Source organism: Carassius gibelio, chromosome A18 (genome assembly GCF_023724105.1).
Source record: "Carassius gibelio isolate Cgi1373 ecotype wild population from Czech Republic chromosome A18, carGib1.2-hapl.c, whole genome shotgun sequence".
In the NCBI taxonomy this organism is placed as follows: Eukaryota; Metazoa; Chordata; class Actinopteri; order Cypriniformes; family Cyprinidae; genus Carassius; species Carassius gibelio.
The window spans coordinates 18,943,046-18,970,619 of record NC_068388.1 but is presented as its reverse complement, the minus strand read 5'-3'; the positions used below and the strand labels follow the sequence as shown (position 1 = coordinate 18,970,619).

Genomic DNA, 27,574 nt, shown 5'->3' with positions numbered 1-27,574 from the left:
AGGTATCTGGAGAATGACTTCAAAGAGGAAACTGATGTTATGATTTTAAGAATTATGAGAAAAGATGAAAAAGAAACTGAATAAAGACAATTGTTATGATGAGGATGAAAGCATGTGCACGCCGACTATGTGCAAAAATATATTCATACTATGCATAACTACATGGAGTTTACTGAATGCCTTTGTCAACTGTTTTGTCTTGGATTCCAGCTGAAGATCAGTCTGTTAGCTTAGATGAAACTTTAAGCAAATGCCGACATGAACCAACAGAGACAAAGACCAACATTAAAAGTCTAGACCAGCTGTGAATGAATCCTTGTTCTGGTTCCCACATCAGATCTGTGAACGGATGATAAAGGCTAAATCGGAAGAGCACATGCAAAGCACTGACAAATTCAGTCCATCAATGCAAATGATGAGATATTGTTAAGCTTTGTAAATACAGACACAGACAGTCCTTCAGTTATCATACATGCAGTGTGCTATTTAGAAATGAATTGAGAATACCTTTTACAATTTATGAATTTGAACTGAGGCGGAGAGCAGAAAGTAATTAGAAATGAACAAAATAGAAATGCATGTCATTTTCAGTATCAATTATCTATAAACAAGCTCATGCTTATAGGGCTATGTCAGGTTCAATGTAGGTGTACACAAATTTCCTTGTGGCAAATTCAGAGTACTGCAGGTGTTTGGAAATACGCACAATTTAGAAATGATCTTAGATCACATGTAGGACAGTTTCTATGAAACATTTTTTAAACGAGGCTCTTTAACGGTTCATGGTAGAAAGCATTTGTTTCTGTTTTTCTATTTTGTAACATCAGCATTTGGTGAATGGAAGAGCTGGAATGCTCTGAGTGTGTCAAACCAACAAAGATGGGTTTAAAAGAGAAGAAAGAGAAAACATGTGATCTTGATTGTAGCAATGACACTGCATGATTGTAGTCAGTATGTTGCTTTGTTGGCAGATACATTTTTGCACAAAATGAGCTCTCAACATTCCTGACCCTCGTTGAACAGCCCTTCAGATGCATCTCAATAAATTAGAATGTCGTGGAAAAGTTAATTTATTTCAGTAATTCAACTGAAATTGTGAAACTTGTGTATTAAAATAAATTCAACCACACAGACTGAAGTAGTTTTAAGTCTTTGGTTCTTTTAATTGTGATGATTTTGGCTCACATTTAACAAAAACCCACCAATTCACTCAACATCTCAACAAATTTTAATATAATTACATGCCAATCTCAGATCTCAAACTCAAAACACCTGCAAAGGTTTCCTCAGCCTTCAAAATGATCTCTTAGTTTGGTTCACTAGGCTATACAATCATGGGGAAGACTGCTGATCTGACAGTTGTCCAGAAGACAATCACTGACACCCTTCACAAGGAGGGTAAGCCATAAACATTCATTGCCAAATAAGTTGGCTGTTTACAGAGTGCTGTATCCAAGCATGTTAACAGAAAGTTGAGTGGAAGGAAAAAGTGTGGAAGAAAAAGATGCACAACCAACCGAGAGAACAGCAGTCTCATGAGGATTGTCAAGCAAACTGGATTCAAGAATTTGAGTGAACTTCACAAGGAATGGAAATTGGCTACAGTTGTCATATTCCTCTTGCTAAGCCACTCCTGAACCACAGACAACGTCAGAGGCATCTTACCTTGACTGTTGCCCAGTGGTCCAAAGTCCTCTTTTCAGGTGAGAGCAAGTTTTGTATTTCATTTGGAAACCAAAGTCCTAGAGTCTGAAGGAAGGGTGGAGAAGCTCATAGCCCAAGTTGAGTGAAGTCCAGTGTTAAGTTTCCACAGTCTGTGATGATTTGGGGTGCAATGTCATCTGCTGGTGTTGGTCCATTGTGTTTTTTGAAAACCAAAGTCACTGCATCCGTTTACCAAGAAATCTTGGAGCACTTCATGCTTCCTTCTGCCAGCTTTTTGAAGATTCTGATTTCATTTTCCAGCAGGATTTGGCACCTGCCCACACTGCCGAAAGCACCACAAACTCACAAGACTCACCAGACTGTCTCACATCTGCTACCAGCACTGGCTTCTCTTTCAGAACATTTTGTGTATAATTGCAGCTTGTACGTTAAAGGCTTTTGTGCTGCAGATGGGTTCACAACATGTTTGGATGTTTGGAAATATGATAGTCAGTGAAATGGTACCCAAGAGGAAAATGAGAAACAAGAGACTTAAAAATACAGATGAGCTGAAGGCCACTGTCAAAGAAACCTGGGCTTCCATAACACCTCAGCAGTGCCACAAACTGATCACCTCCATACCACGTCGAATTGAAGCAGTAATTAAAGCAAAAGGAGCCCCTACCAAGTGTTGAGTACATGTACAGTAAATGAACATACTTTGCAGAAGGCCAACAATTCACACAAAAAGCTATTTTTTGTATTGGTCTTATGAAGTTTTCTAATTCGTTGAGATTGGTTGTGATTAGTTTTTTGTAAAATTTTAGCCAAAATCATCGCAATTAAAAGAACCAAAGATTAAACTACTTCAGTTTGTGGGCTCTGAATTTATTTAATTCTCAAGTTTCACCATTTGAGTTGAATAACTGAAATGAATTAACTTTTCCATGACATAATTTATTAAGATGCAACTGTATATGAGATAATGTTCCCCTTGACCTAGACAGTGGTGAGATCATATGGAGAGCAAAAGGGGAAGCGAGTGTAAATCACTTGCTTCCCAGATGCTCCTTCTGAAGAGCAAGGACTCAAGTAATCTCAAGAGTCTCTTTCCGGAGAAAGATAGGCTAGGTTTAATTTCTCAATGAGCTTGCCAAGATATCAAAGTCTACAATTCAAAACAATTTAGACCTCAGTATGAACTAAAACATTTCTTTTCATATGTTTGGTTCTTCCAAAGACCAAATAATATGACATCCATCAATTCATTTTATGGCTGTATAATGTGAATTAATTCTATGAGAAACATCTAAGAAAAGGTGATATGAACATAACTGAAAAATCTTTTAAGACTCTCAAGCAGGCTGAGAAATAACTTTTTCCATTGGAATGCTACATTCTTCCAGACTGTCTCACATCTGCTACCAGCACTGGCTCCTCTTTCAGAACATTGTGTGGTTGATTGTAGCTGGTACGCTAAAGGCTTGTGTGCTGCAGATGGGTTCACAACATGCTTGGAAATATGATGGTCAGTGAAATGGTATCCAGTTTCTCTTCAGTGGAATAGATTTGTTTGTGTTTAAAAGGGAATTTTTTTTTCCAAGTCCAAAGTAAACACAAAACATACTTAAGTATGCAAAGGCAAGCACGAATGCTTGACCAACGCATTGTGTAAGTGGACATTCTTTCAGCACACACACACACACACACACAAATAGTATATAGTTATGTATATATATATATATATATATATATATAGTTTTAAAACATGGCTGATCACACACACACACACACGTTTGTTTTTGTGAAAAGTGGGGAAATCCCATAGGCGTAATGGTTTCTATACTTTAGAAACTGTATATTCTATTTCTCTACACCTGACACTAAACTTTGGAAACAGGAAACTTTGTGCATTTTTACTTTACTTAAAAAAAAAAGTTATGTCCTCATAAGTCACCCTCTTCTTGTAATACCTGTGTATATATATATATATATATATATATATATAATTTTTTTTTTTTTTTTTTAATGTGTGTGTGTGTGTGTTTCTGATGCAGTAACCTACCTTATTACTCAAAACAAACCTAACAAATTACAAATTAACTTCAAATGTCTCTGTCACTATTCAGGTACCATTATTCAGATAGCAAGCTTTAAACAAAGTAAACAAGTGTTGACCATGGGGGGAATTCCAGAAGCTAGGTTACGCCACATACCTGGGCAAGTTTACGGATGGGTAAGCAGGTAACCTCATCTTTCGCTTCTAAAAACTGAGGAAACTTTCAGGGCATGCTATTAGCCATAAGAAACATATGCTCTGAATACAACCTGTTCCAGAGTTTCAGGGTTAGTTTACTTCATAGATATCCAGCAATTTCCGTTTCTATAGTTATTGCTCTTATTTGCATATTAGCAGTGTCATTAACTAAATGAACACAGCATGACCTGTATATGTGAATGCCCTAGCATTGTATAACATCCCTATATATATATATATATATATATATATATATAAAGTTTGGGGTTTATATGACAATAATGCTTCTGCTTTCTGGAATACCCTGAAGAAAGAGAAAACTCGACCATCATGCATGTTTGTAAAATCTAACTCCATTAATCATCAAATTGCAATAAATTGCATGTGGCTAGATTCATTAGAAACGAAATCAGAAACAAAGCAAGATCTAATTTACATCTTACAATAAAAAAATCTTAAATACAAAAAGAAAATTTCACAGTAAAATAATTTTATTAAGAAGTTAATAAATAAAACAATGCAAAAATATAATGTTTTGTCAATTGTTGGGAATTGCCTAAATAGTAATCATTTGTTCTTAAGAGTAAATAAATACATTTACAACGTAAACTTACAATGGGCGAATATCACAGGCATTCTTGAAACAAACAAACGAGAACAAATGCCTTCGAGGATGAAACTGAGATTACATCCCAAAGGTGTAAATGATCATAATGTAAAACACTAGTCAAGTCAAAAAGGGGTCTAACAAAAAAGAATTGCTCTGTCATATAACAAAATATATGCACTTTATCTCTAATGTATTACAATAGTTTCTGACACAACTGCGATCGGTGGGCATCTTGTTTTCAGACTGAAAGAAACATACAAACAAGAAATTGTGATGTGGTTTTCACAAACTGTAAATTCTATCTAAACTAACAAGATTTACACAGGAACAAGTGACAAAAGCAATTATAAAATAAAAAAAGCACCATATTAGATATGCAAGGACTTAGAACTTCCATCTTTTTCTCCTGAAGGCCATGTGAAGAGTGTACAATCAACATGAAGGTCTGTTTGCTGTAATTACAGGTGTGGACATGGAAAAAATGTGCAAGAAACCTGAAGGGCACAACTGTTTAGCCTTAGCCATATGACAGAAAGCAGGTGTGTTGTGTGTGAAAGAGAGAGAGAGAACCTAAAATCATCAACGTACTAAGAGAAATGTTAGACCCGCTAAACCCACTCCTGCTGCTGCAAACAGTGCGGTCTTCATCGAGGACTCTTGGTTCAGCTGTCTTGCTTTGTGGAAAAACCTGCAGAAACCCTCCTACAAAAGACAGGACAGATCAGGATAAGATTCACATTTTGTTTCCCACACCAATATGATACAGTTAGAGCAGTATTTTGAACTGCATTAGACAAAGAAGCTAAAATCTCATCATCCTGAACATATGAGAGGATTACATAACCCTGCTCTCAAAAGGAACGGTACATACATCTTTAATATCATTTCAAATTAAATATTCCTCAGAGCTGTGGAGAAGTGGATAATGCACATGTTACATACTCACAATTCCTCTATCTTAAAATCTAGTGAGCTGCCAAATGAGACAGCTATATTCCTTTGGCCAGATTTAATTCTAAATTCTAAATAATTTTTGACAAGCTGTTCTAATTACATGTACAGAAAATATAATTAGAATTGTTTAATCCAGTAATGTGTGTTGTGCATTTTATTATTGGATTGTACTTATTATAATCACGGAGGCAGAGTTGTCTATTCAGTTTCTGACATAGAGTGTCAATGGTCCATTTGAGAGATAGGTGGCGGTAATGCACTTATAAGTCAGCAATCCACCGTAAAGCAAGAAGTAGAACAAGACGCATCAGACGCCGGCTGTTGAGAACACGCTCAAGAAAAACAGAGGTAAAAAACAATATAAATTCTATTCAGTTTCTTGCACAGACTGATCGTTTCATGTTTTTACACCTCAATGTATCATCACAAGCTGCAAGGTTTAATTTGGTTTTGTTTGTGTATGTTTTTTTTTACTCTAAAAGCTGTGATTCCCATTCACTTGCATTATACGACTGACGGAGTGCAACGGTTTGAGTTAAAAATCTCAATCACCTATATATTGGATGCCCTGGAGGTGAGCAGATAAACATCAAATTTTCATTTTTGGGCTCATGTAAAAGACGCAGGTTCGAATCTAGCCTGCAACACCATTTCGATTGTTTCCTGCTCAGTGTTCACTCCTCTACCCTGACCTTACTCTGGTTTTTCTGTGACATATTTTGCCAGTTTCAGAAGCTAACTGATATTTCAAGGGTTAAATGTAGATATGACAGTTTCAGAGGTAGAAGCCAGAAAAGCACAGACGGGCATAACTGCTGTTTGCGCCTGAGAACCTGAACAAACAGCAGAAGGCTTGAGAAGTCGGGCAGAGCAGCTGTCACCTGCTGTACTGGTCAGAGTGAGTCCAGGTGCACTAGCTCACAATCATATGCTGCGCAAACTCTGAGTGAAGCATGGAGATCAAATGTATGGTAAACACAATAGACTTAATGGCTGAGTGGCCTGTGGCTCTGCTTTCAACAGCTGCCAAATAAAAGAGAAAGAAAAAATAGGGTAGAAAGGGCCGCACCAGGCCTCTAAAAACTCTGCATTCATGCAAAAACAAGCTGCCGTTTGCCTTAAGCCAGCAGTTGCAAGATTTAGTTAAGACTTCACTATGACGTCACTAGTAGTGATGTTTAAAAAGAGTAGTTCAGACCAACATGAAATTGGTTTCGAGGCTGGTTCATCCTTTATGTCATTATTTACTCGCCCTCGTGACGTTGCAAATCTGTGTGACTTTCCATCACGAAAGCACAAAAGAAGAAGTGCAACAGGTACGCTTTTCCACTGAACAAATTCTTCTGAAGTCATACAAAAGCTTTATGTGACGAACAAACTGAAATTTAAGTCATTTTTACTTAGAATCTTCCTCTTTTCCAGAGCTCTCATTCACGCCATTCAAATATGGCGTTATTTGTTCTGTAAAACTTTAGTATAGGGACCAATTCTCACTATTAAATTCACTTCACTGTTTATAAGCATGCCTGTTATTAACACAGGGGCTGTTTATCAGTACTTATAAGGCATTTATTCTACATGACCATATTCTACATCCTAATACATAAACTTAACAAGTACCTTACTCATTTCTGTGGGAGTTAAGTGCAAATCATTTGCATTGGAGTGTGTTGACTAACTGGTTTCTCTGAACCATATGTGATGAAGACATTTATCAGTCTGCATCATCTGGGGTTATTGATGTAATCAGAGTTGAAACAAGTATTGCTGTCATATGTCAGCGCCTGGGAGTATGAAGAACTGGATGCCCACACGGAAAAAGTCCTTAGTGAGACATTTGAGAACCTGTTTAAAACGTGTTTTAAAGAGCAGTTCTGCTTCCCCACAAGCATTCCCAGGATTCTTTGGCTTGCGTCACTCTCTAATTGACAAAAAACAGGGCAGCCACAAGGCGTACGCCGCACTACTCTTAAAACTAGACCGGCATATCACTGCAGTACCTCCCAATTACAGTTGAAAATGTGCACACTGAAGTATACAGGTAGGAAAGAATCAAAGAGATTGTGGTATCAAACACTGCACAAAACAGGCTGGGTTTCTGCGAGCACACATGAAAGATCAAACACAATGCCCTTTGAGCACCTACGCAGTTTCACATGAAGCAGAACTGATTAAAAAAAAAAGTTGAAACTTGAAAATTAAACAAGATCCTCCTACTATTTACATGTGAAGGCTCTATTGCACATACCAGAACATAATGCCTTTAAAACCATCATTTACCAGCATAAAGTCTCTGTCCCAGTGAGTCTACACTGATAATGCTTACCCAGCCTCCGTTTTCCTCCAGCCAGTCCTGTTTTTCGCCTCCAAGGTAGTCAGCAATGGTCTCGGCCAATCTCCAGGAGCAGTCGGAATTCTTTCCCCTGGACACTAGCTCACTGGCCAGCACTCCAGTGAAAGTAAAGATGGAAACCACCCTCCCCCAGTTCAGTTTCCCATCTACCACCAGTTCCCTCATGACGCTCTGCAGACACTTGCTGGGATCTGATCCACAGGTATCCAGGAACTCCTGGGAGAGGGATCGGAATTTGCTTCTGTACTGCTGCTCCATCTCTTTGGCCAGGTATCTCATGGCCTCTGCTGACTCGCTGGGAGGCGTCTGTTGGATCCCACTGCAGAAGCTGATGTAATCTTGTGCCAGCAATAAAGTCTGTTCCCTCAACCAACAGGACATTTTCCTAAAAAAAATACAACATAAAAAGTCATAATATGTTAAAAAAAAAGGCTTTATAAATTATAAATTATGTTTATATGATGTCCACAACTTGGACATGAAAATCAATCATGTTGTATTTATGGATGGCAATGTGACCTATAATTAATCTACAATCATTTTAATCAACCTTTATCTAATTCTCGTTCGATTCCCATTAGCCTATATAAGTTGAGAGACTAAAGAATATGTGAATGTTTAACATTAATTTGTCACTCTAAAGGATTTAAATAAATTATTATATGAAACGACATATTAAAGTTTGAATTATAGATAAATAATAATAATAATTTATAAATTATGTTATATATATATATATATATATATATATATATATATATATATATATATATATATATATATATATATATATATATATATATATATATTATAGTTACTACAGTTAATTGTCATTTCATATATCTATGCAGCATTAACAGAAAGCAGGTCAGTTCATAAATGGTACATTAATCATAATGGCTGTTAAGTCAGCGGCTGTTCAGGCCTTATATGAAAAAAAAAAAAAAAATAAAAACATTCAGCTTCAACCATGTCCACCGTAAACCTGCTTACGTCACTTTTGTATTAACACAGAATATATCTGAAAGAGCTCAATCGGATAAAAACCGCACTGAGAAATGAAAGAGAGCGCACGAAACATTGTGAAACACAAAGCCGGCTGCGCCATCGCGCATGAGAACACAAAGAAGAGAGCCAACAGGATGGCTTTTAAATATACGTTTTTCTTAATATATCAAAAGAAAAGTCTGAATTCTAAAGGCATTTTATTATGTAATGTAGAATCTCTCTGTTTAAAAGTGAAAATAATAAAGCAGCTTACCCTCCCAGCGATGTCAGACTGCACTCTCCAGCGACAGTTGCGCAAACAGCAGTCAAACCTCATCGAGAGAGAGCTCCGCCCTACTGCACGCGTTATCAAAATAAGACACGCCCTTCCTCTCTACTGCTTCCGTCATGGGCTTTCCTTTCGCATTGTTTCTTCCATTCAGTATTTCTGATCCACATTGGTTTTCTGTTGCGCGTATTACGTTGTGAGTAGTCTGTAACTCCGAGAAGCACCGTAAAACTTATATTATAAAAGAATTTCGGCTATATTTTGACGTCCCTTTTTGTTGTTGTTGATATTAAAATATTTGAACTCATATATTTGAGTATTTAACTCCTGTATGGTACAGGACACGCGCGCGCCATGTTTTCTGTAGACATTCCATAGACGTAATGGTTTTTATATGGTACAAAATTTATTTTCTATCCATTTAAACATAACCCTGCTCTTTTTAGATTATCTACTATATACAATACGTATAATTTATCAGCGTGTCTCCTCATGGTGACCAAATAAAAAAATTCCCCACAAGCTAAAATTTTTTTTTTTTTTTTTACCACTATCCTTGTGGGGACAACACCAGGTACACACACATACACACACACACACGGGAAATTATTTTTAATTCTCCTAAATACATTGGCAACATTTTACAACTAGAGACACCAAACAAAATTAAACATAAAGTGTATATTTTCAGGACAATACTGATATGGACAAACAAAGCAATCAGCTAACTGTGATTACTAACTGCTGATTTTGATATAACTGTATAACACTTGATATGAAAAAGAAAAAACTTACATTAAACATTCATCTATATGTATGACATTCTAGTGCAGGCAAAACTCAAAGTACATTTCAGATTTTTAGATATATGTGCTTTATATAGACCAAATTTACAGGTGCTAAAATTAACTCTCTTCAAGTCATTAAAATATACCTACAAAAGTATAGATTATATTAAAACATTTAGGTTTTTTATTAAAAAAATATTTTACAAACTACTACCTGAACAGCAATCCTTTTCAAATAGTGTACCATATATATATATATATATATATATATATATATATATATATATATATATATATATATATATATATATAGGTGAAAAGCCAAGGAAAAGAGACATCTAATTGTGCTAAGATAATAAAAAACTCTAAATAAGTATCCCTACAGGTCCACTGTGTGTTTTGTTAATATGTCTTGTTACACTGATGCAGAACAACTTCTCAAGCCCAGATCTACAACAGAGAAATGAGATAAAATTAGGATATACATTATAAAATTGGTAAAACAATACAATAATTGTATTACAAACCAAGATGATCACCACAGCATTTGCTAATTATGAAAAGAGGAACAAATACGTTTCTTTTCTATACTTGTTATGAAGGTAAGAAAGAAAAGACCACGGGAAATCTATGACCTATGTTGGGTAATTCCCCTGCACCTCTCAAAGGACAGACATCAAATGAAAGTGTAAAACACCTATAACCGCTGCCAGTCCCTATAAATTATAGTTAGTCCTTGATGCCAGTAAAGACATAAATGTGTTATACAGAATATTACGTAAGACACTTTCCCCAGATGACCTGAAGAAGTACTCACTCGCAAAGTGTTGTCCCATGATCCCGAGCAGAACGCGGTACCATCAGGAGAAACTCTGACAGTGCTGACCCGATTTTCATGGCCAAAGAGAATTGCCACTCTGGTACCTTTCAGGACATCCCAGACGTTAATTGAGTAGTCATTATATCCTGCAAACAGCAATCGACCTGTGTAAAAACGAGGAGGAAACAAGGGAAAAGGTTATTTTTTAGTATCATATTAAGTCAAGTCGCATATTTATAGCCCTTCTTATAACACGTTCAAAGCAGCTTCACATTAATAAGCAGGAATATAACAGAAATGTTGCAAAATTATATAATATGAATTCAATTTCAGATTTAAGGCAGCTCTACTGACAACACAGTCTCAATTAATTTAATGTTGATTCAATTTAGCTTAATAACATTGTTGCAAAATTAATCAGTTATGAAGCAAACTCAATTCAATTATAAAAGCAGCTCTATAGTAAGTAGAGCTGAACAAGTCAGATTAGTTAGGGCTGGGATAAACAATTATTTTTTAAACGATTAATCTAGTGATTAGTTTTTCGATGCATCGATTAATCTAACGATTAATTTTTTCAGACCGATTCGATTTCGATTATCTCCCCATTAATTGACTACTAACAATTTATACATGTTGATTTGCATATCTGAATGAAAAAAACATGAATTCCTTAACATTGCAATATATGTTTATTGCTCTTAAAATTACAAAATAAAAGACTGACTAAGAATGCATTACTTTGCACTTGTATAGAGATAGCATTCAATAAAACCTTGAAGCCTTGAAAACACATAGCTTACTGAAACAAGCTTACTGAGCTAAGTTCTTCTTTCAGATGAAAATAACAACAACTTGATGTCTAGCATTCAATAAAAAAGATCACCCAAAATACTTGTTTAGAGCAATTGAAAGAATACAGTAACCAATGTAAACTTGAGGGCTTTAAGCTAATACAGAGAGTGCTTTTCCAAAAAAAAAAAAAATTAACAGTGGGAGCCAGCAGCCTGTCATGGAGAATAAAAAAATCTCTGAATGCTCCACGTGAAACTTTGGCGTTCTGCCCTTTTTCTATCGTGTCTAATGATTTTGGTTAATATGCACGAGGGAGAGAGAGAGAGAGACAGCGCTCGTGTAGTTTGAAGACTGTGAGTGTGCGTGCGCATATTTTGCATCAACGTATTTTTTGCGTCGACGTCATCGATGACCTTGATGCGTTGTCCCAGCCCTAGTGCAAAGTTCATTAATTACAAAATGCGTTAAAGTCAGCTATAAAGCAGCTCAACAGAAGGCAAAAGAGTCTTTATTCAGCCCAGTTCAATGTTGATTCAGTTTAGTTCAATAACTGTGTCTCAAAGTTCATCAATTGTGCAACAAACTGGATTCAGCTATAAAGCAGATGTATAGGATTATTTTTTTTTATCAATATTCTGCTTAATTCAGTTCAAGTTTTGTTCTCTTTCTATAGTGTCAGTTAAAATATTACAGAATATAAATGGTCTTTTTGTCTTGTCTTTTGTATATTTAATTGCAAGTTTAGTAATATTGTTCAGTATAAATGCGCAGACATTTTTAATCTTCTTTTAATGACTCCTTTCCATCATTTGAAAGCTACACCCGAGAGGGAGATTATCAGTAAATGGAGCATCAGTGAAATTTGGGATTCACATGGCTTGGCCTCACACCATTATTCTGCTAAATCCTCTCCTTTTGGGTTCCACAAAAGTCACAGAGGTTTAGAACAACACGAGGGTTGAGTGAATGATGACAGAATTGTCATATTCAACCCTACTATTCACACTACTCTCTGAACATTTCTTTATGATAAGTGTTTCTGAAGACTAAAGTACATCATAATACACTTCTTGTATTGTCATAAGTCTACACTCCCTAATGAGACACATGTTAGACACATGCTATCCTGGCACGAGTATTGGCATCACAGCTGAGACACTTGCCTGTTCTCTAATTCAACTCTATTGAGCAACATTCCTTGGAAACGGTGGGCTTCATTACAGCAGATATCTCTGTGTCACTAATAACCATGTGCCCTGTGTACCAAAATAAGGTTAAGCACACTGCATAGTCAGTTCTTATAAAACGCCCTAGTAAAAACCTAGAGGAGTGTATGGGAGTCAGTGTATCACATGTAAGTGAGATGTCAGAGCAACATGCTGACCGATGACCAGTTCAAGAAATAATTGACCAAACAATGAATATTCTGTCATCATTTTCTCACCCTCATGCTGTTTAAAATGGTATGACATGAACACATAAGCACATGAACAAATCAGTTTGGTTTCATAATACATACATTATATAAGTCTTCAGAATCTAGAGCAACATTATTGCTTTCATGTGAGAAATATATACAAATTAAATTTGTAATTTTTTTTTTTTTAAATCAGTTAAAAATTGTCATTCTTTTCAATCCCTTATGAAGAATAGGAAACTATACTTTCAGTCTACTTTTTATGTACTGTATGTAAAATTTGCTTTATATACTTCTCAGAAATAAACTTTAAATTACAGTATACTTGATTTATACTTAAAAACAAAAAGGTCTAAATATATTTGAGCCATACTAGTGCTCCGAGAATCCGTGTTTTCATACTGTTATACTCAAAAGTATATCTTTATATACTAGAAAGGGGGCAATTTAGTCCCAAGGAGTATTGAAATAGTAAACTTACAAGTAAACTAGTAGTACACGGATATTTGTATACTTATTACATAAAGTATACTTAAAACTACACTTGAACTTTACTTAAAGCTGCGGTAGGTAACTTTTGATGCTCTAGCGGTTAATAAACAGAACTGCTTGCGTCTTGCGGAAGAACATCGTAGCCGGAACTACTTCTCTCTGTTTATGTCTATGAAGAATCACAAAGGTACTGGGTTACTCCGCCGCGGTATCCCCGAAGCAATCTAAAATAGTCTGAATATAAACACTTATTACAGGTGTACCCTAGTGATTCAGGACAAGCTAAAAACACGGTTTGGAAAATGGATTCATGGTGTACTCGCTTATTATATACATTTTTCTACATTTTGAACACAAACAAAGTGACGGACCGCAGCTCTGATTGGTTGTTTCTTACCGGGAGCGATGGAGTTTCTGCAAATGGCAATAGGAGCACTGGGAGGAGCCAGAGGAGCTTGATTTTTTCACAGATTATCTGTCTCATATTCTACTGTCAGGACATAATGACAGGTTTAACAAATATGTAAAAAAATATATTTTTACAAAAGTTACCTACTGCAGCTTTAAGTATACTTGATTAAATAAACTTGAAGTATACTTATTTTTGGTAAGGGATGTCATACAGTACATATGCAATGAGTCACATCATATTTGACATGACAGATTTTTAACTTCCTGTATGACTTTCTCTTTTTCTGAGGAACACAAATATTTTGAATCATTTTTCTGTCTGAAATATCCCTACAATGCATAATATTTAAATGAAAAATGCTCAGTTGACACTTGAGAATTGCAGCTAATGTAAAGATTTTCAGTGAATAATTAGTAAATTTGGTAACACTTTATTTTGATGGTTCCCTTTATACCTCCTGTTGATTATAAGTAACTTTGCAAGTACATGTCTTATTCTACTCACCTTAACCCTTACCTAAGAGTTGAAATATAGGAGACATATAGAGCACATTTATGATGGCTGGCGCTCTAATGTTGCAGTCCCCATTCAGTTTCAAAGTATGGAACTTTTATTCATAAACATTCCAATTTTTTAGCTGAACACTCCGGTTTAAGGGCCTATGTCTGCTTTCTTACCACTGAGGGAGAAGTCCACACTAGAGGCTCCAAATATGATACTGTCTCTGGAGTAGATGGCAACCTCACGGTCAGCTCGCAGGTCATACAGACGACACTGAAACAACATGAAGGTTCACAGTGAGATCAGTATGAACTCACAGAGTCTGACTCATCCAGTCTCAGACTGACTGACTAACAGGTGACATGATTTGATTTGAAAACAAGAACACAGGCTTACGAAACACTAAACACAAAAACATCTATTCTAATACACTCTCACACATAATCAGTCAGCTGAGTATCTAGAAACATCATTAGATCATCATTATTGAAAGATCATCAAGTCATCAAAAGATCATTGTGTATAATTAACTAAACCAGTTATCAAGTCGTTCATTACAGTATGGCTCAAGAGAGAGTGTGTGTGTGTGTGTGTGTGTATTTTATAGGGTGAGTATTAATCATTGGACACAGAGCAACAGGTTTTACTGACTGATTCTGAATCTTTCTGGCAATCCTTTGTAATCTTTGTGATTGATTGTTATTGATTGTTTTGAACACTATATGGGGTAAATGTTGGTGTTGTAATGTAGAAAAACTTACAGTAGCATCATCAGATCCAGTCGCAAAAGCATCTCCGCTAGGGTAATACCTGCATTCATATAGAAGGTTACAATTTCCACAGACAGTTAAGATACTTAGTATATAAAACCATGATCTTCACACAAAAATTGTCTTCTTTTAGCACTTTATTTTACATTAAACACCAGCAGGACCAAACACAAATGTTTCGAGTCAAGGCCTTCTTCAGTGTGTTGAACAATTCAATCCCTCCATCCACTTTGAAAGCTATAAGATGGAAATTAAATACAAAACTAGATGTTCTTCAGTGAAAAACGGAAGAAAAACTTGGTAAATTCAGAATGGAATTACTTAATGTCAAGATTCACCAGTTCAGCAGAGACACCATGGACTATGAAGATCTCAAAATCTACACTTGGATGTCTGATAAACCAAAAACCTCAGCAGAAACGAGGGGGATTGAGACTCACAGGTGCTTCTGATTCAGATGATTCCTGTACGTCGTCTTCTCAAACTACATTTTGACAAAGAAAACGTTTTTTTGGGCCAGCACTGCCATTCCAAATGCAATCAACCTGGAAGAAGCCAACTAGAAGAGTACTTTGGGTAAAAGGAAAAAGTCTTCGGGAGGTAACTTCTCCCAAATGTGCTATTTTAAATCAACAAGAAAGAAGTTTACAGATTAGTCGTAGTATTTCATATGAATTTGATGAACAGCTCAAATTTCTTTTTCAATTATTTAGATCTAAATGGTATCCAGATATGTGGTTAAATAATGCATTAGATAAGGTTAATAAACTGAATAGAAATTACCTTTTGAAATTAGAAAATCCACCAAATGTTAAATAATAATTCTCAGTAAATGACCTGCTCAACTCGTAACGTGATCTATATGTTAAGATGTCCTTGTCAAAAGATCAGGTAGTAGATGATGGAGATTGTTTATTTATTAAACTATTTATTAAACTATTTAATGGTGAAATTGCTATAAATATGGGATCTTCTGTAATTCGTGTTATAGCCATGGGTATATTATGCAATGCATTAAATAATTTCTAAAAATTAGTTTAATATACAAATAGAAAATGTCAAGCATTTAATTGGAATATGTGTGTTTGTAAAGACTCAACAGCAGCTAACAAATGATGATGTCAATATAATTAATGATTTAAAAGTGGGTGGAGGGACTGAATTGTTCAACCCCCTAAAGAAGCCCATTGTCCTGCTGGTGATTAATGTAAAATGAATGCTAAAAGACTAGTATGGATCATGGTTTTATATACCAAGTCATTTAATAAATTGACGCACCAAAACAAAATATTAAGCGACAAACGAGCACGGTGCAAATGGCTTCACGGACAATTAAAACACATAGACAGCGCTAAGGATATGTTCACAAGACAAATTCCCAATTCTAACTCTTACCTAAAAGTTTTTGGTTTGTGAGGTTGGTCAGCTTTTACCATTTTATCACTGAAGTATTTGCTGTGCATAGATTGCCAAAATTATGTGGACACCCTATTCCAATAAACAGGTTGGCTATTTCAGCTTTGAACATTGGTAAAAGTACATCAGATGATCTAGGAAACATTCATACAATCTCCCAGTACAAGCAATTTAAGTATAATTGGGACATTTTGTGTTTTAGCATGACACTGAATGCGTACTTAGTGAGCTCATCTAGAACTGCTTCACTGAATCTGATGTGGAAGAACAGGTTTGCATAAAACCCCGACATGAACTCAGATGACATTGAAATGGTAACTGCAAGTCAAAACTCATCTTCCGACATCAGTTCCTGACCTTGCTGATGCTCTGCATGGAAGTGAATTCCCACAGGCATGATGCAATATCTAGTGGAAATGATTTACAGATGAGTGGAAGCTGATACAGCAGCAAAGGCCAACTAGTGCTGATGGTTTTAATGGTAAACATATTTAACACACATATAGGTCACAGGTGCATTTTTGGATGTCCACATACTGTATCTAAAGACACTGTACATTGGGAGAGTTATGCAGCCAACACTGAAAACATTCCTAATCTGAATAGTTTCCTTCACAATCTTAATTTATAAATAAATACGTGTTTACCGTTTATATTCAGTACTCCAACAATCTTTTCACTCACATTTGTTTTATTATCATTGTTGTTATTGCTTTTGCTGTTTTTTTTGTTTTTTTTGTTCAAGGAATAGCATTTATTTGTAAAAAAAAAAAAAAAACCTTTGGTAACTTTTTAACATAGTTTCTTTTCTGTCACTTTTGGTCAGTTACCGTACATGAATTTGGTAAATATCAGCTCTGAACAGAATGATTCATTTCTTAATTTTCTAAATATTGGAATGATAACGTATCACGTTTTCCACAAAAATATTAGGCAACACAATCGTCTACAATGATAATATTAAAAAAATTATTTAATATCAAATCAGCATTTTAGAATGACACTGAAGAGTGATGGCTGCTTCAAATTCAGCTTTGCCATTACAAGAATAAATTAAGTTTTACACTATATTAATAAAAAATCTGTTATTAGTTAGCCTTGGTGAGCATAAGGAGACTTCTTTCAAAAACGTAAACAAAAACAAAAACAAATAATAATTCCAAACTTTTACTGGTAGTGTATATATATATATATATATATATATATATATATATATATATATATATACACACACACACACACCACACACACACTGTAACTATATATTAATATGTATATACATTTTATAAAACTACTACTGTACTATATAAAAATTATATAAAAATCAAGATTTTTCATGCCAAATAAGGAATAATGATAAATGACAGTAGATTGGCATAAAAACATGTCCAACCCAAATGTTTACACTGAAGTCAGATTGTGAGGAAAATCTGATATTTATCCAATTTATTTCCACATGTTAACATGGCCCAGATCAGAATAAGAAAATATCAGAAAATATCAGATTCAAAGCAGTGTTTGCTGTTCACAATGTCATGCACTGGGGGAAAAGAACTGTGCTGTGAACGTAGCTTTAAGAGCATGATCAGAAAGTGTCAGGCAGCGGGTCACTCACTTCACACTGTTGATGTCAGACTCATGCGTTTCAAAGGACTGAACATTCTGTCCCGAGCGCATGTCCCACACATTAGCCTTCTTATCACAGCCCTGAAAAACACACACAGCACTTTAGAGATGGGCAGAACAACACTCGCACAAAACAGTGTGAATCTCAGGAGAATGATGTGTCCTAAAAATAGCTACACATTACCCAAACTGACACTGGGGCTAAACAAAATCCTAACATGTAAAATCAATCCATGATTTACAATGTAAATGATGGCCATTAAGAAATGATCCTTTATATCCAGTGCTTTCATTCACCTTTCTAAACTGAAATGAATATTTAGCTGATTCAGTAAATTCGATAGAAATCACACGAGTTTTGTGAGTTGGGGTTGGGATGTGTGTATATGTGTAGAACACATGAGTATATGTGTAGATGGTGTTTTAAAGATCTGACCCCTGATACAAAGGTGTTTCCTGTTTCAGAGGGTGCGAGGTGCAATGAAAGAACATCAGCCGAGTGACCATGGAAACTCTGCAGCAGCTGCCCACTCTCGACATCCCATAATGCACATGTCCCATCACCACTTGATGTCAGAATCTGCAACACAGACACACATGCACACACACGCACATTTGTGTCTGTCTTGAACTAATGGATTAGTAAGTGCAGATCACTTAAAATTCTTCCTGATATTTTGCAATGACCTCGAATACATATGACACCTGTATCCCCCTCTAGTGGAGATAGTGATCATTACCATTACCTCAGGACCTCAAAGCACATGCTCCAATCAAGTGGCAACCTTCCAGTTTCTCTCATGGAACCAACAAGGAAGTGATTAAAACTGCAATTCATCGACTGGCCGCTTGAGGCTGTCCCATAGACTCCCCATGTTAAAATACCCAACTTTACAGCAGGAAATAAATGTTTACAGCCAGGTGCAAAAAGTGGTTTTGGTCTCATGACAACTATGAGGGGGGTGAATTTTTTTTTTTTTTTTATAACTCATCCGTTTAAATTATATTAAGCCTTAAAGTTCTGGATAATAAAGGGATTGGCCACTTGAGTGACGTGGATTACCGCTGATGTCACCACCATCAAAATAGGTGGGTGCGGTTTCAGCAAACAGATCCCGCCTCTTTGCCCGTTTTTGATTATCCGGGAGTGAAAAATCATAATCACTGGAAGCCACGGAATTTTCACTTTCAAGTTCTCACAAACAAAATATTTCACTTCATCTTTTTAATATCTTTTTTTGTTACTGACAGGAACTTAATCACAAAAGTGGAACAATCTGTGATGTGTGACGGTGCAGAGAGAGAAAACCCCAACCATTTTTTTTTTAAATCTCATGACAAACAAACCCAACAGAAGGCTGTAGTGATTATTTTTAGAATTAATTTTTCAAATGACTGTTACACTCAAAACAGACTAAATCACAGATCTCATGCTAGAAAAAGAAATAAAAAAACCTTTCTTACTGATACACGACAAGGTTATTTTTAAAAGCAGAAATCACATCAGGGGAACTTCAGGTGATTGCTATGATATTTGCAATGAGAAATGTGTTTATGTTCTATAAATATCAGCTAAATCACTACAGAACCATCACGGACACACTTACTACCTACAGCTGAATTATTAAACTATGAATCAATATAATTTGACCATCTGTGCACATAGCGCTCTGCAGCTCAACTGAGCCCTGCAGATCAAAATAAATAAATAATAATACAAATTAATTAAATATTTACAAATAAAAAGATCTTATGTTTTTTTTTTCTCTCTCAATTTTTAGAGCTCTGAATGTAATGTGTTGGTGTGATTTAAAATAAAAATAATCTGCTTTACACAACCAAAAAAATAAATAAATAAAAATAAAACTGAATCATTCTAAACACATTTCTCCAAATCACTGTTGATTGATTAAGATGTAAAACTTTTACAGTACCAACTATTACTACCTTACCAAATAATGGTGGAAAATTAACGTAGTAATAATGAATATAGAAATATAAATTAATAGAAATAAATATAAATTAATTTGTGTTGTATAAATTGTAGATAGATTTTAAAAAAATGAATGAGAGACACACACACAGACAAACATCTTATAATTGCAATGGTAATAATGATAATTGTTAAACTCTGATCCTGACCTGATAAACATTTATGACATTATTAATATGTTTGAGAGCGTGTTTTTAAAATGAAGGCCTTCACAAGCATAACCAACCCTGTGCACAAACACACACACACACACACACACACACACACACACCACACACACACACACACTCACCTGCATGTCAGAGTTGGTGAAGCTGCAGGAAGAAAGATAGTTGGTGTGCATGGCCACAGATTTCTTCTTAGCTGCCAAGTTCTCATTTTTATCCAAAGAAAGAGGATAGACGGAGCATTTATTATCCAAACCACTGAATGAAAGACAAAGAGAAATATTAATAGTTTGCAGAAATGCATGACAAATAATATATTTCTATTTTGACTGATATATGGATTTCATCTCAAAGCTGCACTTAAGGTGTTTTTTAATTATAACTGGAAGACATAGTTCTTAAATAATATAACAGTTCATATTCTCTGAGCATTGACCTAGGAAATTATGAAACTAACTACTACTACTACTTATGTTTATAGCACTCTTATGATACTTACCCACAAGCCACAGCACAGCCAGAAGGGGCATAAGCACATGCCATGACCCAGGTGCAGGGCATAGTGACCGCATGCTCCTGTACAACACACATCCCAAAAAGCATTTACATTTTGATGTCTGGATGCATATTGCAGATATTTATTAACAAATCAAAGTAACAACTTACATCATAAATGTATTTCAACATATTTATTTTCGTAAGTAACCTTGTAATAAGCAGTATAATAATGTAAATAATATATATGAAAAATTATAAAATTATAAAATTACGTTTCTGTTCTTTTTCATTTCAACAAACATACACAAATGGAAAAACTGGTTATTAAAACTGCTTTTCTCCATACATGCTATTAAACACATGCATCAAAGACATGTAATGAGAATGCAGGTTATAAAAAACAAATACTATGTATACATATGTCTGAGTATTTAAATGGTCCTTTATACACATGAAAAAGATTCTGCATGCCTGATGTGTTCATGTGTGTGTTTATATGGCTGCCAGATTAGTTTGGCAGTAATACCCCCTGGGGGTTTCCATTAGAGTGCATAATAACTATAAAATATGCAGATTATTTTTTCGAAAAGCTCCAGCACTGCAAACATCACCCTAGAGTAATGTGTGACACAGATAAGAAAAATGTACCTTATTGGTTGTATATGCATCCCACACAATGACTTTTCCATCCTATAGGAGAGAGAAAGAAAGAAAAAAGAGTGGGTGAAGGTTCTGGAGGAGCCTGTCCTCCAACAAAAAACAACCATATATAGGTTGTTTGTGCAAACACCTTATTATGAGCTATATTTAAGTTTTAAAGTTAAGAGGCCTCTAGCGGGCGTTAAAATAATGACAGTACCGCATTGCATCCGTCGTCATGAAATGACGTATAACGTCATTACCGCACGTTTATTTAAATGCAATGTGTGGACTTTTTACACCGATCTCACAGTAATTCGTACATATTTTACTAGGTGGCTAATTCGTTCAAATGACCACACCTGACCCCACCCCTAAACCTAACCTTCACAGAAATCATGCTAAATTATGATTTTTTTGAGCATATACATTTTACGTGCACGTCCGTTCTCTTGGTTTTCGAACCCATGATAGCATGATCACACATCAAGGTATAATGCAATAATCTACCAACTGAGTTACAAGAAAAGCAAATCATAGTGCAAATAAAAGAGTATAAAACATTCATATGAAAACGACTTTTTGCCGTTAGGGGCACAATTTTAGAATACGCTGATATATTAAATTTAATAAAGATTGTGGATAACTAATATACTGCAACTTCTAACGCTTTTGGATAACAAATCACATACAAAAAACATCTGTCTCTATATACCATATCCTCCGGACTATAAGTCACACTTTTTTTCATAGTTTGGCTGGTCCTGCGACTTATAGTCAGGTGCGACTTATTTATCAAAATTAATTTGACATGAACCAAGAAAAATGAACCAGGAGAAAACATGACCGTCTCCAGCCGCGAGAGGGCGCTGTATGCTGCTCAGTGCTCCTGTAGCCTACACTGAAGACATAGAGCGGCCTCTCGCAGCTGTAGATGGTAATGTATTCTCTTGGTTCTTGGTTCTAAATAAATGCGAATTATAGTCCAGTGCGACTTATATATGTTTTTTTCCTCGTCATGACGTATTTTTGGACTGATGCGATTTATACTTAGGTGCGACTTTCAGTCCGAAAAATACGGTATGGCAACAGTGGTTAATTAAGTATGACAATATGTTCTGTTACCTGAGAGGAGCTGACGATTCTTCTCTTGTCCCGGCACCAGTCCATGCACAGCACTTTATTCCCATGTCCTTTTAAGGTTCTCCTGGTCTTCATGACAAACTGACCCAAAGCCTCTATCTTCTCCGCCACTTGATGCACTTAAGTCAGAGAAACTAATCTCCATCAACCACACATCACCACCAGAAGTAAAACATTTCCTAAAAACTTAGCATCAGCATAGTACTTTAGCACAATATTACAGTGAATGTGTATAAATACAACAAATGTCTTTAATGCAGACATAGTCAGTGTAATTGTATGGGATTCTAAAAGATATCATGTATGTTTCTTTCAGGATTTCGCACTAAATTCTGCCACAAACTTAAAAGCTACGGCAGCCGATCCAGAAAATCATGCCTTTTAAAAAAACAGAAAAACAATTATGAATATTTCAAATGTTAAATTTATCACATGAAATAAATCAAAAGAGTGGCCTGTTTTAGTGGAGTCCCGGGTCATGCACTCTCATAAAGTTTTATATTTGTATGCTTGTATGTTTATTTTTGTAAAATGGTATTTTGTGCGATCATCCACACATGCAAAGTTGGTTGATAACATAACAGCAATAAAGTAATAGCCTAGTTAACAATTACTTGTTTACATAGGATATATAATGTATTTTATATTAATTGGGAACTTATAGGCTACTCAATTCAAAATGGGAAGTCAATTTAACTAATCTAATTTTCTTATATTGATATTGTTTATTTCTTACTCCTTAAAGGGGTCATATGATGTTGCTAAAAATAACATTATTTTGTGTATTTGGTGTAATCAAATGTGTTTATGCGGTTTAAGGTAAAAAAAAAAGCAAACTGTACATTATTGTTTCTCTTCGATGCCCTGCCATCTTTACAAAGCTCATCGTTCTGAAAAGCGAGGTGTGCTCTAATTGGCCAGCTATCCAGTGCATTGGCCGAATATCTCAAGCGTGTGATGGAAATGTTACGCCCCTTAACATACTGTGATTCAATGTGTAACGGAGGCCAGCGAGGCCTCCGTTACACATGTCCTGGAGCAACCAGACAAAAACAATAAAACGAGGCATTTGTTGCATCCAGTGGGGACATATTTACGCATTATAATGAATTATACTGTCTTTTTACATGTCTTTTTACATCATGACGTAGATATGGGGTGTGTTTAACAGAGACGTTTTAGGAGGGTGTGGACAAGTCTTAACTTTTATAAAGAATATCTCTTTGGGTTTGAGACTTTAGTCTTTGCAACTTTAGGGATATTATCTATTCACAAACAGCTTGTAACACTCCAAAGAGTAAGGCAAACTCAAAATCGCATGATATGACCCCTTTAACAGTTAATAATGCTCTTAATGATTTAATCTATGCCATTTCTTGGAATACCTGAAGGCCAGGTTTTTCCATCACTCATCATTAGAACCCATCGTACACATGGCTCTCCATTCTGGCTTGTACGTGCTCTTATGAAAAATGCACCATAGTTCTTAAATGTAACAATTTGTTATAACAAGGGTAGCCTATTATTTATTATAATGTCAATAATCACTTATTTTTATGAATCTTTATAGCATTTATTACAAAAAATCCAAAAAACAAACAAGGGCCTGAACATTTAGAAACAACAGCTACAACAGGCCACAGTTGTAATATAAATCAATAGGGGAAAATCTTAAAGCCTTAACTGATTATCTTGTATAAATTTAAATTCAATTTTAAAGTTGCTCAACATTTAACATAGTAAATAAGCTTATACAAAAAACTCGATAAATTCTAGTAAAGGTGGTCATGAACAGATTTTGATATAGGGCTGGTGCAAGATTATGTTTTCTCCTCTTTTCATCATTCTTTTTAGATTACGTGCCCTTTTAGATTATATCCCCCACCCTCCACTGCTCATTAAAACGTTTTTATAAATACTACATCACATCATATATGGACACTGACGAAATGCATTAATGTCTTACATTTAGCTGGTGTTTGGCAGATATTTCTGTATTTCTAATAGAGCTGCCTAAATATAGTCCACGGAATATTTGGGCATCCCGCGCATTAGCTGTGATGTCCGTGAATGCAGTCTAGCTAGGCAGCTCGCTGGGGTTTGACACACAGCCGTTGAGTGTTTTTTTTTACTCACGCTCGACGTCGTGCAGTTTGGCTCTCTCCTCCTCTAATTTGGCTTTCAGAGACTCAGACTCCGCTTTCAGCGAGTTGGTGGTTTCGCCCTTCGCCAGTCCCTGACAGGCCATCTTTAAGAAAGCACAGATGGATGACGGACGTGTCAATAAATATGCTCTTTATTATGAGCCGAGACTGATGGCCTACTGCACAGTCTGCACACAGCTGATGCTCTGACGTGAGCGCAAGCGTCACGTGACACTTCACCACCATCAGCATCACCTTTATTTCTGGAGCTCGCTGACTAAAGCCCCGAATAATTCAGTCTTTCAAATCATTGTTTCGAAATGGTTTTGCTTGATTTTTCTTCCATCATATTTGTAATATAGTAATATAGGCTACCATGTTGGTACTGGTCTAACTAAATAACAGCGGTTAAATACCGAAGCTCTTAGATACAGCACTTTACACACGTGTTCTGTGTAAGTGATGAGATAAGGTTTTGTAGCATCTGACACTTCTGAGACAAAAACTCTGAGCCATTAAATCAACAGGACAAAAGTATGTAACCGTTTTTAAAAATGTCCACGTGACAGATGAACGCTAAAAAAAAATTAAGGATCAAATAAATAATAATAATAAATCAAAATAAAACAATACGTCTAGATTGATAAGAGGATAAACATTCAATACATGTGGTGAAAATGAACATCAACAGAAGCAATGCATATGCAGTTTTATTAAAACAAACAATTACTTTTAAAACAATTAAAAAAGCATAGCAGATAGAGTTGGACTCATATATTTTTATAATTCAAATAGGCCTAAATTGGGGGAAACTATTCTGTGCTTCAGACCCATTTCATATTCGTCTTATCTTCATTTACATTGTTTTGGTTGATTTTGGTATCACGTTTAGTTACTTACTGTCTTGTGATGTCAGGATGTGTTTGGTCCTTAAAATGATAATTGAAAGTTTATTTTGCTGTGTTCCATGTACAAACTGTTGAGGCATAAAGTGATATTGTGGTATAAGCAGTTAAAGTGTGTGATAACATACCAGCTCCACACACAGAGAGCAGTAGTTGATGGGCTCATTCTTCAGATATATATTCATCAGAGGTTTGTTTTGACTGCAGTTATCACACGGGCCAAACGTGATGGCCAAAAACGTTTGGTCGCACATCTTCGAGTCTGGTTGAGGCTGGACCTGAACACATGAAGAGGAAAAAATATTATTCACAACAACCAAAATCCACACACACTCAAAGACCACAAAAATAACGGGTGTTATTTATTATAATATAATGAATTTATTATAAATATATTATAACATAATAAATAAAATGTTATTTATTCATACTAGTTTTTTTAAAGACACACCTTCCGATATGTCCTGACCAAACTTCCCATTTAAGTAGAAAAATGCATCAAACACCAGAGATTCTTTTTTTTTTTTTTTTTTGGCATGGTGTGTGCGCTTAATTTACAGATAAGAAGTAGCTGTTAAAATGACTGTTCAAATGTTTAGTATGCAAATGGAAATAGTCATATAATAAATATTATATATATATATATATATATATATATATATATATATATATATATATATATATATATATATATATATAAATTATAAATATTAACACTCGTCAATTAATCTTTCAATTACAATTGTGACCAATAACTAACACTTAAATGTTACCAGAGTTCAGTAATGTTCAATATTTTACTGCATTCAAACTCGCTAATGCAATCTTTTTATCTAAACAGAGCAGTAAACTGTGCTGTGATTAAATGAAGGACTTGCTTTTGTCACACAACATCACAAACCTGTAAATAACATTTTCAGATTCAGTTTACACATTAAGTGAAATGAATAGATTTTTTTAACTTACCTTTTAAAAGATGTGTGTATCAGGTGTGTGCTTGCAGGCTGCACTCTTAAGAGGGCGGAGAAAGGGATTGAGCCTGGGGAAGAGGCAAGCCATAAGCTCCTTACAGTAACATTAGGGTTTTAACCCTGGAGAAGTTTTACCAGCAGAAATAGCCAGTCAGAGACAGACGTGGGGCAGAGACTCACACATAGTACTGCTTAAGCTGGTTAAAGCAGTTCCTCAGTGAAACAGCAGAGACAATATTTATTGTGGTCTTCATAAATTGGCATTTAGATTTTAAGTTTGGCCTTTTATCAAATCGAGTGACAGAGGAATCAACACATGCTGCAAACTGTCACTGAAGCAAACTGTGAAAAGTGCTAAATGAAAAGTCTGAACCACACATAATCATGAAAAATGTTTTGAGCCAAATCATGCAATTTGATCTCCACACTATCTGACCTGCTACATTTTTCAGACAGAGAAAGAGAAAGGCAGAGTAGAGAAGTGTCGTGGGTTGACGTTTCCTTTTTCAGTCACTAGAGGGAGCTGGCTTCAAACACTTGATCTGCTCAATGTCTCCCTCTACTGTTTTCTAGGTGGAATATCATATAAACGCAGTGGCTGTGTAGTAATTTTTTCCTTTTTTTTATTAATCTGGAAATATTAATTAATGTATGAGGTAAAAACCTAGTTAACAAATAACCTTTTGATAACATTCCCCTTCAGTTATATTTCTAAATGTTCTCTGAATGAACAATCCAACCCCCACTCTTAAGAAAAATGGTGTTGAATGATTAGGTTTTTTAACAATAGCAGAGACGCAGAACCCATTTTATAAGGTTCCATAAAGAGCCATGCTTTGAAAAAGCTAGAACATTAATATAAAGCTATGAAGAAACCTTTTCTTAATCTGTTTTCATTAATACAAAGCCATTTCTCGAAAAATTGGGACGTTTTGCAAAATGCAGGAAAAAAAAATCAAGAATCTGTGATTTGTTAATCCTCT

The 27,574-nt window shown here is 35.4% G+C and overlaps 2 protein-coding genes across 2 annotated transcripts; both read right to left on the bottom strand.

Annotated features, from left to right (window-relative positions):
* Positions 1-4,374: 4,374 nt before the first annotated feature.
* Positions 4,375-9,222, bottom strand: LOC127933979 (anti-apoptotic protein NR13). Its single transcript, XM_052531108.1, has 3 exons — positions 9,080-9,222; positions 7,792-8,203; positions 4,375-5,213 (listed from the first exon to the last, which is right to left on the bottom strand). Exons 2-3 carry the CDS (start codon positions 8,197-8,199, stop codon positions 5,091-5,093), a joined length of 531 nt encoding a protein of 176 aa, XP_052387068.1. The 5' UTR covers positions 8,200-8,203; positions 9,080-9,222; the 3' UTR covers positions 4,375-5,090.
* A 469-nt stretch (positions 9,223-9,691) lies between these two features.
* Positions 9,692-26,683, bottom strand: LOC127933978 (guanine nucleotide-binding protein subunit beta-5b). The gene is made up of 13 exons (XM_052531107.1): positions 26,587-26,683; positions 25,749-25,898; positions 24,708-24,819; positions 22,554-22,690; positions 21,438-21,479; positions 20,791-20,867; positions 20,417-20,549; positions 18,568-18,711; positions 18,121-18,212; positions 15,081-15,129; positions 14,496-14,592; positions 10,700-10,866; positions 9,692-10,332 (listed from the first exon to the last, which is right to left on the bottom strand). Exons 2-13 carry the CDS (start codon positions 25,872-25,874, stop codon positions 10,321-10,323), a joined length of 1,188 nt encoding a protein of 395 aa, XP_052387067.1. The 5' UTR covers positions 25,875-25,898; positions 26,587-26,683; the 3' UTR covers positions 9,692-10,320.
* Positions 26,684-27,574: the final 891 nt, after the last annotated feature.